The following is a 12,721-nucleotide window of genomic DNA, read 5'->3' as shown; positions in this document are numbered from 1 at the left end:
TCAACCATCCAGAGGGAACTCCCTTCTTTCATCTGGAGGTGGAGAACGTATGCTTAACTGAGAAGCATGCCTCAAAGGTGGTGACATCTCAGAGGAGTGGGGAAGATGTTTCTGAGTGAGGTTTGGAGGAGGGTTTCTAGTACTTTCTGAAATCAAATCCTTTACATTATAAGTTACTCAGATATAAAACCTGGTTCAGATATTCATAAAGAGAAACAAGCCTGCCCCTGTTTAATCTAGGTCAATGCAATGGAAAATTTTGAGCCTCTGTTGTGTTCAGGAACCATGCAAGGCACTTTGTAGGATGAGGGGGATCATGAATCAGACATGAACTCCGTCTGCCCTCAAGAATCAAAAGAAGTAATGATGACATGAATAGGATATCTCCATGTAACCCTAACAGGCGCCTTGCACAGAACCTGCTACATGTGTGTGCATGCTCAGTCACTTCAGCTGTGTCTGACTCTTTGCAGTCCTATGGACTGTAGTCCTCCTCTGTCCATGGGATTCTCCAGGCAAGAGCACTGGAATAAGTTGCCATGCTTTCCCAACCCAGGGGGAGAACCTGTATCTCTTGCATCTCCTGCATTGCTAGTGGATTCTTTACCCACTGAGCCACCTGGGAAGTCCCATAGTAGGTGCTGAATATGTGTTAATTGAAGGTAACAAAACCACAAACTATGATGGGGGGGAGACCCTGAGTGAGGTGACTCCCAGAGGCGGGGTCATTTGTATTGGGCTTTGACGGCAGCCTAAGAGTCCTCTGCTCCTCCATTTGCCCACTGACCCTCCATCTAGGCTGATGAAGACCCCCGCAGAGCAAAACCCTAACTTCTCCTCACTCCTGCCCACCAGCCCTCATCTGAACTCTGAGGAGTCTCCGGATGTGAGGACGAAGTGGCCGGGCTGCGGAAGGCAGGCTCATTTCCAGTGCGGGGCTGGGCCGCCAGCCCCGGGTCCTGTTTACACAGCAAGGCGGACAGGCCGACAAGACTTGGCGGCAAATGCGCTTCTGCCTCTGAGAACAGAAGGGGCTGGCAGATCCTGGCCAGGCCAGGCGCGGAGTGGCCTGTGCCAAGGGGAAAGTCAAATGTAAAGAGTGTTTCCTCCTGGCCAGGCGGCCCCAGACTTTTGTCTCCAGTCTGCAGGCAGTTCCTCCAGTGATTCATAATCAGCGGGAACTTATAAATAAACCCCACCTCGACCTCGCACCACAGCCTGACTGGGACCTGGGCGGGAGTGAGGTGGGGGGGGCTGGGAAATGGGGAGGCCGAGGAGAAGCCCTGAGAAGGCTTGGGGGCCTGGGGTGATGCTAGCCACTGGGCAGGGGCACCTCTGACTCCCTATGGAGGGATTGCAGGGTGTTACCAGCAGTCCTATCCCCCCCGAGGCCTCAGGCATGGGGCCACCAGTCAGAAGCAAGGATCGCTGAGAGGCTGGAACTTTCATCTGCTTCCCAGGAGGGTGGTAGATGAGACTAGGTGGAATTTTGAAATAACTGGCCTTTAAAACCTTTTGGGGAATATAATTTCAAATTCATGACAAAGTTGCAAAAATAGAACAGAGAACTCCTGTATAACTTGCAGCCAGATTCATCAATTGTTTATATTCTGTCCCATTTTGCTTCATCATTCTTTTTCTCCTATATTTTCTTTTTTGGAACCATCTAAAAATAGGCTTCCAATTATGGAAAACAGTATAAGGTTTCTCAAAGAAACTAAGAATAGAACTACTATATGACCTAGCAATTTCACTCTTGGACATATATCTGATGAAAACAAAAGCACTCATTTGAAAAGATACATGTACTCCAGTATTCATTTTTTTGTTCATTCTAAGTCTCTTCAGTCGTGTCCAACTCTTTGCGCCTCTATGGACTGTAGCCCAGTATCCTGATAGGCTCCTTTGTCCATGGGATTCTCTAGGCAAGAATACTGGAGTGGGTTGCTGTGCCCTTATCCACAGGGCCAATGTTCATAGCAGCACTATTTGCAACAGCCAAGGTATGGGAGCAACCTAAGGGTCCATCAACAGAGTAATGGATAAAAAAGATGTGGTACATATATACAATGAAATACTACTCAGCCATAAAAAGAATGAAAGTTTTATATTTGCAGCAACATGGTTAGACCTAGAAGGTAATATGCTAAGTGAAATAAGTCAGACAGAGAAAGACAAATACTGTATGATATGATATGTGAAATCTAAAAAATACAACGAATGAATATAACAAAAAAGCAAACTCACAGATATGGAGAACAAACCAATGGTTATCAGTGGTTGGGGGCACAACATAGGGGTGGGGAATAGGAGTACAAACTATATTATGTGTAAGACAGGCTCAAGGGTATGTTGTACAACATGGCAAATATAGCCAGCATTTTGTAAATGGAGCATAACCTTTAAAAATTATATAAAGATAGTAAAAATAGGCTTCTAGCATCACACCTCTGTGCCCCGTATGCCTTCACTGTGCATTTCCTGAAACAGCCATTGTTTGGAATTCTGATCAACCACTTACTAATGTATTCCAGGACAAGATGTTCAGGTCTTGTGTCCTCTGTGAAGCAGGGCTGCAAGGACCCCTTACCAAGGAGAAGGTGAGGAGAAGTAATAGTGGAAATATCTATCAGAACAGTAAAGATAGGCACAGCTCATTATTTTGTGCAAAGCAACTTGCATACATTATGTCGTTTGACCTGCACAGATGAAACAGGCTCAGAGACGGTATATAATTTGTCCAAGATCACACAGCAGGCTAGGCTTTGATATACACAGTAAGCACTGAACTAATCCTGGGGCCTGTCCTCATCCTTATTTGCTGCATGATTGTGATCAAGGGTTGGGTTCCTAGGCCTCTGTTTCCCCTTGTGATATGGGCACTGGTATCTCCGGGGTGCTGGGTGGGGAGGGAATGCAAGATGCTTCTGCACGCAGCCCAGCTCTCCAGTTTCTTGGAAGAAATACTTCCTGTGGAGTGGAAGCTGCTCCAGCAGTCAAACCAGCCTCTCTGAATTCTTCAGGTCGCCTTATGATCCAGGTTTAAACCTCTCTTGCAGATTGTCTCTGGAAACTGCGAAATCTGACCAGAAGGCCCTTAGCCTCCCAGGCTCTGTAGCTTCTGCAGTGATGAGGCCTGGCCACCAGATGGCTCCACAGAGGCCACTGCTCTCTCAGGGAAGAGGAGGTAGGTGTTCGTCCAGGAGTTTTAATGTGATTTCTCTCCTTGGGAGTGAGAGCAACCACGCTGTCTTCCCTTTGGCTTCAGGTTGCAGAGAAACAGGAGGGAAGCAGGTCTCCATGGTCCCTTGGCCCGCACTCTCTGCTTTACAGGAGTTGCTACCTGGTTGAGCAAGGCCCCGGACTGTAACAGCTGCTGGATTTCTCTAGACCTCAGTTTCCAACATTTGCAGAAAGGGGCAAGTCCCTTCTGCCTGGCTTTCTTCATGGGGTCTGGATGGCAGGTCAAACACCAAGCCTCCATTCCCACATCTGAAATTGGTATAATAGTAGAGGTTGTTGTGTGTCGTCATGAGGATGAAGAGCTGCCCACATATGAAGAGATTTGAGGGTTAAGCCTGCAGCCACCTACACGTGAGCTCTGGGATCTTCCTTCAGCTTCCAGAACAGCTTCCTTTATAAACTGTAGCGCAGGACTTCAGAGTGGGAGGCCTCAGGGCTCATTTCACCTGTACCTTCCATTCCTCAGAGGAAAGTCCGGAGAGCAACAGTGGACTCGCCCAAGGTCTTACCACCCCATCTGACCACACTGGAAGCCACGCCCACTAACCCTGGGTCAGGGGACAGCTTGCATTAACTCTTTTCTCCCCTCTGCCCAGAGACCCAGTGGAGAGACCCAGAGTTGGGAAGGGCTGGTACAACGGGGGCAGGAATGGGCACAGAGTGGGCCACCATGAGCTGAAGGCCGGGCTGCAAAGGAGCTCAGTTTAGAACCCAAAGAACCTCCCTTCTCCTGAGGGACAGCCAGTGCCCCTGCCCCACCAAGGTCTTCCATGTCCCTGGGGGCTCACCTGCCCAGACCCTGGGGCAGGGGGGGATTTCTTTTTGAGGTTTGAACATTCTACAGGGAACTTGCTGGATTTCTATTCCTACAGTGTATCTAAGCTTTTATTTATGAAACAAGGTTTCTGTTCTTGGTTAATTAGTGGGCTCCTATAAACCCTCTCCCCCAGCTCAGGATGTGGAGGGCAGGGGGAAAAACCAATAAAAATATAAAAATATGGAACTCCAGATGCACTGGACAGGGCCAGCCTTCCTGCCTGGAGAGAGGGAGGGACGTATTACCCCAAATTAGTAACTGCCAGAATCCCAGGCTGATAACAAGCATATTTTGGGAAGAACATGCTACTAACTTGACCTCATTCACACACAACTGTAACAGACCGATGGAGTGGCTTTTTCTTCAGCAAGTTTGAATGTGGGAGGAGAGAGGGGTCCTGAGAGCCTGGGAGTGGGGTGAGGAGGCACCAGCAGGAGTTGGGGGTAGGCAACAAAGAATGGAAGCTGAGGGCTCCAGGGACTGACAGTACTGCCCATGCGCCAAAAGGAAATGGACCACTGACTTTCAGGAGAGGCCTACCTGGGTTGGGAGAGGGGCAGATACTCAATTTCCATGAGTCAGTGTTTTCTCCTAGGGGAGAAAAGCAGGGTACTGTAACCTCCAGTTTCCCCCGGAGGAAGGGTTCCTGCAGGCCCAGCCTCATGCCTGGCTCTCTGCAGAGCCCCTCAACTGCCCCCCGGGGGGGAGCAGGACTGTCAGCTGTCAGTAGACTGAGGCCCAGAGAAAGAGAAGGACTTGCCCAAGAGCTGAGTTAGTACAAAATGCCTAGAAGAACCAAGGTCTCCTGGTCAGTTGCCTTTTACTCACGTTCTGCCTGAATATGAAGTTAGGCCAAATCAGTATTCCTGGCTCTGTGATCCTGGACCTTGCCAAGATCAGTTTTCCTCATCTGTAAAATGGGAGACTATCTCTTACCCACTGGAGTTGATGATAGGATTTGGTACTATACGAAATGCCCTGGCATATAGTCGGCATGCAATCAATGGTGGCTATAATAGAGAGGAGTCCAATCTTACTTCAGGGCATGGTTCTTGAGGTCATTTAATGCAAAGACTGGAAGATGGTGAAGGACAAGGGAAGCCTGGCGTGCTGGTCGCCAAGAGTCAGACACGACTAAGCCACTGAACAACAATGCAAAGAAAGAAACCAAACAAAAAATAGACCAAACCCTTGAAAATCCTTTAGGAAGTCACCGAGAAGAGGTAAATACTTATTCGGGGTAAGTGGGGAAGAAAGTGGAAGGCTTTAGGATTGCCAAGGAGCCAAAGGGTGAGACGTATGACAGGCAAACTGTATCCAGTGGACGGGTCCTACGCAGGCCTAGCAGGTACAGGAGGGTCAGCGCCAGAATGGGCAGGGCCTTGAATGCCAGGCGGAGAAGTCCGGACCGGCTGGCTGCTGTCAGGAGATGTTTAATTTTGGCAGTGGGGTGATTAAAGGGAGGTTCCCTGTGTGCGTGAATTTCCACCCACCTCCAGGGTTGTTTCTCTGCTGGAGAGCCGGGGCCAATTTATGGCTCCTGGCTGCCCCTATGCAGCCTCTCCCAGCCCTCCTCCTCCCTGGCTGTCTGGCAGCCAACTGAGTTTTATGTGGGGAATCTGAGGAATTTGAAAAGGCAAAATGCAAATGCCACTGTTGGAGATTTCCTTGTCAGCCTCCAGAGGGGAAAGGCCCCTCTTTGTGGGTTAAGGAAGAGTGGCTCTCTCGGGCCCCAAAGAGCATCCCCATCTGTGGGGATGCTCAGGGCCAGTTCCTTGACCCCCATCTGTGAGAAGCAGGCAGTGTCACCATAAACAAGCACTCTCCTCTGGAGCTCTTGGAGAGCCAAGCTGGGTAACAGAGAGAAGTCCTTGGACACTGTAAAGAGCCTGCCGCACGCCCTGTGTTGAGACAGTAATGACGATTCCTGAGTGCCCTCCTTTCACAGAGGAGGGAGTCGACAGAGGAGGGAATGGGGAGACTTTTTGTCTGGGGGTCACCGGGGCCGACCTGGACGGGGGCCAGGGCCCCAGCGCTGATGGGACCGGGTGGCGGCCTGGTGCAATGAGCGCGCTGAGGTCGCGGGGCGGTCCCGGGCCTCGCACGTCCCGAGACCCTCAGGGCCTCGCCACCGCCCCCGGACCTGCCCCGGCTGGTGTGTGTGTTGGGGGGTTGGGGGGAGCGCTGTGGGGCGGCCGGGAGCTGGGAACTGGGAGCCGGGAGCCGCGCCCGAACTCGGGCGCCTCTATCTCCCGCGGCCACGGCGTCTCCGAGTCTCGGCGGCCCGAGCGCCGGGCGTTATCTGCTCTTGCCCGGCCGGGCCCCTTCCCGCCTTCCCGCCAGGCCGGGGCCGCCGTGGCGACTGGCTGCTCCCGCCTTATCATCGGCTGCCCCCGCCAGCGAGCTGGGGCCCAAGTCTGACCCCCGCCCCTGCCGCTCCGCGGACCGCCCCCTCCCGTCCCGGACAGCCACCCACCCACCCAGATGCCCCCTCCCAGGGTGGCCCCCTACCCGATGTCCCTCTCAGAGCGGCCCCTTCTGGGGCCAAGCTGCGGGAGCGCTTTCCCCAAGGGGCACGGCATCAGAAAAGGGTGTTTGTCAGATTTGTCCTTTTCTTAAAAGGCAAGCCTAACTATGGTTAATCCCATTTTAGTCACGTTTTAAAGGATTTCATAAGAGAGGCAAAGTTATGCAAAACAAAACAAAAGCAGTCAATCCCTAAACCCACTATACATCAGGGCTGGGCAGGGGCGGGGTGGGATAGAGTGCTTATTCATCAGGTCGCCCTAAACCGCTTCTGCTCAGGGCTTACTGTGTTAAGTGTGACACCCCTTGGAAGGGAAGCTTCCCCACCTAAGTACTGGAATCTGTAGGCCATAAAGCTTCCCGTAGAGCTGGTGGCAGAAAACAAGGGTGCAGCCCTTTGTAATAGCAATTTGGCAGTATAGACAGAAAGCCATAAAAGTATTCATACACTTTGACTCAGTAATCTCACTCTGGGAATGTATCCCAAGGAAATAGTTCAACAGCAGTGAAAGAAAAAGACAAAAGCAGAAAACGGTGGGTCCATCCATCTGTAAAGCTAGTGAACGTATCTTTCTGAGCGAAAAGTTGGAATACACAAATTGCATGGAACTGGGTTCGTAGTCACCATGGTGCCACCGTGAACCCATCAACAAACCTCAAATAAGTGTCTTAACCTCACTGAAGTTCCCTTTTTGTTTCTGGGAGGTGGATAACCTCACCACTCAGAGGACTTTCATAGGAATTCCAGGAGACAGCCTGTGAAAGCATCTAGTACAGGGTTTGAGGGCAGAGGAAGAACGTAAGAAGTGTTTATTTCCCTCCTTTCTTCATCCTTACAGAAATGAAAATATGGAGTATTTCAGGTCACATTTGTAAATACTAGAGAAAGTGCACACGGTACGTTAAGAGCTTGGGATTTTTAAGTCCTTCAAACTTGGATTGGGCTAGAATCCTAGCACCACTTACTTCCTAGCTGTGTAATCTTGACAAGATATATTTCCTCATTTATTAAAAAATGATTATAGAATTTACCCTGTAACTGTTGTGAGGGTTAAATGAGGTAGTATGTGGAATGTGTTTAGGTCTGTGCCTGGCATATAATAAGCACTCAGTAACTGGTAGCTATTATTATTATTAAGTAGTATTTAGAACTAAATTCAATACCCTCAAATACTCCAAGTTAAATGTCATTATATCCTTTGTGGAATACGATGCAGCATTTAAAAAGAGTGAGATAATCAACATAAACTAATGATGCACATGATAAGTGAAAAAAAGACTTGCCTCTACCTGGATAAGTGACCAAAATATGAAAAATTAGAAGTACAAATATAAGTTTAGGGAAAGTCTTATACAATATTGAGAGTAAGGAGGATCTTCTCAAGAAAGCCAGGAAACCAGGACCATAAAGGAAAAGACAGATTAGAACATATCAGGTATTTAAATGTCTCCATGGTCAGAGGCCCTGCAAACAAGTCTAGAGACAATCATAGATGAGAAGTGTTTGTTACATACAGATAGATAAGAGCTTCACTTTTCTCATACCTTCAAGACCCCTCATGCAGAATTCCTACAAACTAATTGGGAAAAGACAAACAATAGAAAAATGGATGAAATTACTTCACAGAAGAGGAAATGCAATCATGAGAAAGGCAGACCTCCTCCCCATTTGTTGGGGAGATGCAAATAAAACCATAAACAAAATACAATTTTTCACCAGGCACTAACTATTAAAATAGAAATGGGCATGCCCTTTGCCCCACCAATTCCATTTTCAGAACTATCCATAAAAAATAATATCCATAAAAAAAAATAATTTATTTTTTACTCTAGTGCTCTTCACAGTGACAGTCCCCATGTCTGCCTCTTAGGGCATGAGTGGATGAATTTGGTTACATCCATGCCAATGGATACTGTAGACTTCTAAGAAGGAGCTTGTTGAATCTCTGTGCAGTGACTTGCACGGTTGTCTGTTCTGTTAGGTATAAAAAGGCAATTGTGTAGTAGTGTGTAAAGTATGATCCCATTTTGTGTTTAAAGAAAGTGTGTGTGTGGTGTGTATGAGAGAGAGAGAGAGAGCCTCCAAGACTTCACTAGGATAAATGTTGGTTATGTTTGCCTGAACGTAAAGAAAAGTGGGTATATATACTGAAAGGGGGCAAGAGGTTTTGTCCAGTTTTCTTTTTTTCCAGTTTTATTGAGATATAATATTATACACATTTAAGGGCTACAATATAATGAATGAAAGTGAAAGTCGGTCAGTTGTGTCCAACTCTTTGTGACCCCATGGACTATGCAGTCCATGGAATTCTCCAGGCGAGAATACTGGACTGGTAGACTTTCCCTTCTCCAGGGGATCTTCCCAACCCAGGGATTGAACCCAGGTCTCCCCTATTGCAGGTGAATTCTTTACCAGCTGAGCCACCAGGGAAGCCCAAGAATACTGGAGTGGGTAGCCTATCCCTTCTCCAGAGGATCTTCCCAACCCAGGGATCCAACCGGGGTCTTCTGCATTGCAGGCAGATTCTTCACCAGCTGAGCTCCCAAGTGGTGCTAATGGTAAAGAATCTGCCCGCCAATGCAGGAGATGCAAGAAATACGGTTTTAATCCCTGGGTCGGAAAGATCCCCTAGAGTAGGAAATGGCCACCCACTCCAGTATTTTTGCCTGGGAAACCCCATAGATAGAGGAGCCTGGCAAGCTGCAGCCCATGGGATCGCAAAGAGTCGGACACAACTTAGTGAAACAACAACAATAATACTTTATATATATTTATACATACACACACATATACATATATATGTGATCATCACAATACATTTAGTTAACATCCATCACCTAACATATTTTTTTCTCACGATGAGAACTTTTAGGACCTGCTCCTTGAATATTTCCAAACAGCTTTGTTAACTGTAGTCACCATGCTGTATATTCCCAGAGCATAAGTAGAAGTTTATACCTTTGACCAGCTTCACCCATTTCTCCCACCCTCTACTTCTGGGAACCACCAATCTGTTTGCCCATTTGTGTAGTTTGACATTTTCAGCTTCATTTGTAGAAATTCTGAATGTGAGATTTATAAACCCTTCCTTCCCTGCAGGTGAGCCTGTGGAGAGGCTCCTGCCAGCCTGTTCTGGGTTTCTTGGTGGTGGGAGGAGAGAGGGGGTGTTCTCAGGTCCCCATCTCTCTCTAACCTCTGGCTCGCTGCAGCAGCATGTGTTGTTGGAGTTTGGGAAAATGACAAACAGATTTGATCACACACAACAAAACAAGAGAGTTTGCAAGGCAATATGATCCCCGGTTGAGTTTTTGTGAGAAGGAACAGCCTGTGTCTGTGAGTGTGTAGAAGGGCTGGGAGGACCTGGCTGACTGCTGAAGTGGGGTGTGCTGAAGGGGGTTTTATTTTTGCACGTCTCTTGTTTGCATTTTTCTACACTGTGCATTATTGCTTTTGCAAGGATAAAACAACGGAGTATCTTTTCTCCTGAAGTATACTGTTGTATTTTTGTACTGCGATTGCAAGGAGAAAATGTGGACAAACACCAGAATTTGGGTTTGGATGATGGGACCCAGCCCCACTACAATTTTTTTTTTTTTTTTAAGATTTGTGCCTTTTATTTTTTTTTTTCATAAAATTATCATCTTAACCATTTTTAAGTGTACAGTGCAGTAGTGTTAACTATCATATAACAGATCTGCAGAACTTTTTCATCTTGCATAACAGAGGCTCTATATCAACTGAACGTATTCCCATCTCCCCCTTCCTTCAGCCTGTGGAAACCACAGTCTATCAGTACTTTCTTTCTCTGTGAATTTGACTACTTTAGAAACCTCATATAAATGGAATCATGCAGTATTTGTCTTTTCCTGGCTGACTTACTTTACTTAGCATAATATCCTTGGGGTTTGTCCATGTTGTAACTTATGACAAGATTTCTTTCTTTTTTTAAAGGCTAAATAACATTCCTTTGTGTATATAGGCTACATTTTGTTTAGTTCTTCAAAGGAAATTTAAGCTGCTTTCACCTCTTCAGTTTTCTGAATAATGCTACAATCAACATGGATATGCAAATATCTCTTCAAGATCCTGTTTTCAATTCTTTTGATATATACTTCTATGGGCTGAATGTTCCTATACTCCCAAATTCCTGTGTCGAAATTCTAATCCTAATGTGATGGTGTTTGGAGATGGAGCCTTTGGGTGGTAATTAGGCCATGAGGGTGGAGCCCTCACGAATAGGATTAGTGCCCTTATCCTGGTAAGAAGAGGCCAGAGAGGTCCCTAGCTTGCTGCTGTGTGAGGACACAGTGAGAAATCAGCACTCTGCAACCCAGAAGAGGGCTCTCACCAGAACCTGACCATGCTGATAGCTTGATCTTTGATCCCCAGCCTCCAGCACTATGAGGAACAATTTTCTATGAGGAACAACTACGAGCCACCCAGTCTATGACATTTTGTTATAGCAACCCAAGTAGACTAAGGCATATACCAAGAAGTAGAATTGCTGGATCATCCACTCCAGTATTCTTGCCTGGAGAATCCCATGGAGAGGGGAGCCTGGCAGGCTATGGTCCATAGGGATGCAAAGAGTTGGACATGACTAAATTGACTGAGTACACACGCATGTACATGCTAATTCTATTTTTAACTTTTTTGAGGAAAGATCATACTATTTCCCACAGCAGCTATATCATTTTACATTCCACCAACAGTTCCAATTTCTCCACATCTTTGCCAGCACTTGTTATTTTCTGTTTGTTTTTTGATAGTGACCATCCTAATGGATCTGAGATGGTATTTTGTTGTGTTTTGATTTGCATTTCTCTGATGGTTGTGATATTGAGCATCTTTTATGCTCGTTGACCATCTATATATATCTTCTTTGGAGAACAGTCTATTCAAGTCCTTTTTCCATTTTTTCATTGGGTTGTTTATGTATTTATTTGCTATTGGTTTGTTATGGATACTAACCCCTTATTATATATATGATTTGCAAATACTTCCTGCCATTCTGTGTGTTGCCTTTTCACTCTGTTTTCTTTGCTGTGTGAAAATGTTAAGGTTTGGTGTCTTCCCACATGTGTTTTTTGCTTAGGTTACCTGTGCTTTTGGTGTCATATCTGAGAAATTATTGCCAACTCCAATGTTTTAAAGTTCCTTCCCAGTTTTCTATGAGTAGTTTTATAGTTTCAGGTCTTACCCATCTTGAGTTGATTTTTGTATATAGTGTTAGATAAGAATCTAAATTCATTCTTTTGCATGTAGATACCCAGTTTCCCCAACACCAGCTGTTGGAAAGACTATCCTTTCCCCATTGTGTAGTCTTGGCATCTTTGTTGAAGATCATCTGACCATACACAAGGGTTTATTTCTGGGCTCTCTATTCTGTTCTATTGGTGTAAACATCTGTCTGTATGCCATTACCATACTGTTTTGGTTGCTGTAACTCTGTAATATGTTTTGAAAGCAAGATGTATGAGGCCTCCAACTTTGTTTTTCTTTCCCCCTGTATTTTAATGTGGCAAATTTCTATCAAGTAAAGTTTGAACTGTTATCCCTGGTTTGCAGGCTGGGAAGATCCAGGGGAGGACATGGAATTGGATTCTCACCTGGGGAAGCTGTGGTAAGCATACACAGAGTGGATGACCACTAACTGTTTGCCCACCCAGCCATCTGGCACTCTCTCTCTTGGTCTGCTCAGCCTGCACTAGCCCACACTGGTTGGCTAGGGGCGGTAATGTTGCTTTCTTTTTCATCTTTCATTTCCTTCTTTTTTTTCTCTCTCCCTTCCCTCCCTCCCTTCTTTCCTATCCTTCACTTATTTCTTTCCTTCTCCTTCCTTCCTTTTTCTAGCCCAGTTAAATTGAGTGACTTGCCTAAAGCAACTAAGGAGTGACCCAAGGCCCAGGTCTACTGACTTTTGTTGCTCTCCTCAGGGAAGAGGGAAGTATCATGTCTGTAACCCCTACCACTGTCCAGGCTTCAGGTGAGGTACTTTGCTCTAAAGCATGATGTGAGCTAGGCTTATTGAGTCCATTTCCTTATCTGCAGATCTTAGATGAGGACAATGATGCTTAGCTGGCTAGTACCCTGCATGAGGTTTCACAGCTGTTGTTTCAAGGGCCTTTGTTTGA

The 12,721-nt window shown here is 46.5% G+C and overlaps 1 protein-coding gene across 25 annotated transcripts in view; it reads left to right on the top strand.

Annotated features, from left to right (window-relative positions):
* Positions 1 to 12,721, top strand: part of LOC147365309 (uncharacterized) — a 71,935-nt gene that overhangs the window by 40,154 nt on the left and 19,060 nt on the right. For 16 of the 25 annotated variants that reach the window (XR_015135406.1, XM_086322883.1, XM_086322868.1 and 13 more), the window contains 3 exons: positions 2,535 to 2,600; positions 3,060 to 3,187; positions 12,156 to 12,210. Coding sequence is in view for 23 of the 25 variants with exons in the window: in XM_086322883.1 (XP_086179009.1) it covers positions 2,535 to 2,600; positions 3,060 to 3,187; positions 12,156 to 12,210 (249 nt within the window). In the remaining 2 variants the exon portion in view is untranslated. Of the gene's footprint in view, positions 1 to 798; positions 2,505 to 2,534; positions 2,601 to 3,059; positions 3,188 to 3,268; positions 4,112 to 12,155; positions 12,211 to 12,440; positions 12,607 to 12,721 lie in introns of those variants that run through there. The other 9 variants (XM_086322888.1, XM_086322876.1, XR_015135407.1 and 6 more) reach the window with 7 other exon arrangements.

Source organism: Bos grunniens, chromosome 10, assembly GCF_055505025.1.
Source record: "Bos grunniens cultivar Pamir isolate PY7600 chromosome 10, Bosgru_T2T1.0, whole genome shotgun sequence".
Classification (NCBI taxonomy): Eukaryota; Metazoa; Chordata; class Mammalia; order Artiodactyla; family Bovidae; genus Bos; species Bos grunniens.
The sequence above is the reverse complement of the archived record's forward strand: the minus strand, read 5'-3'. Positions and strand labels throughout refer to the sequence as shown.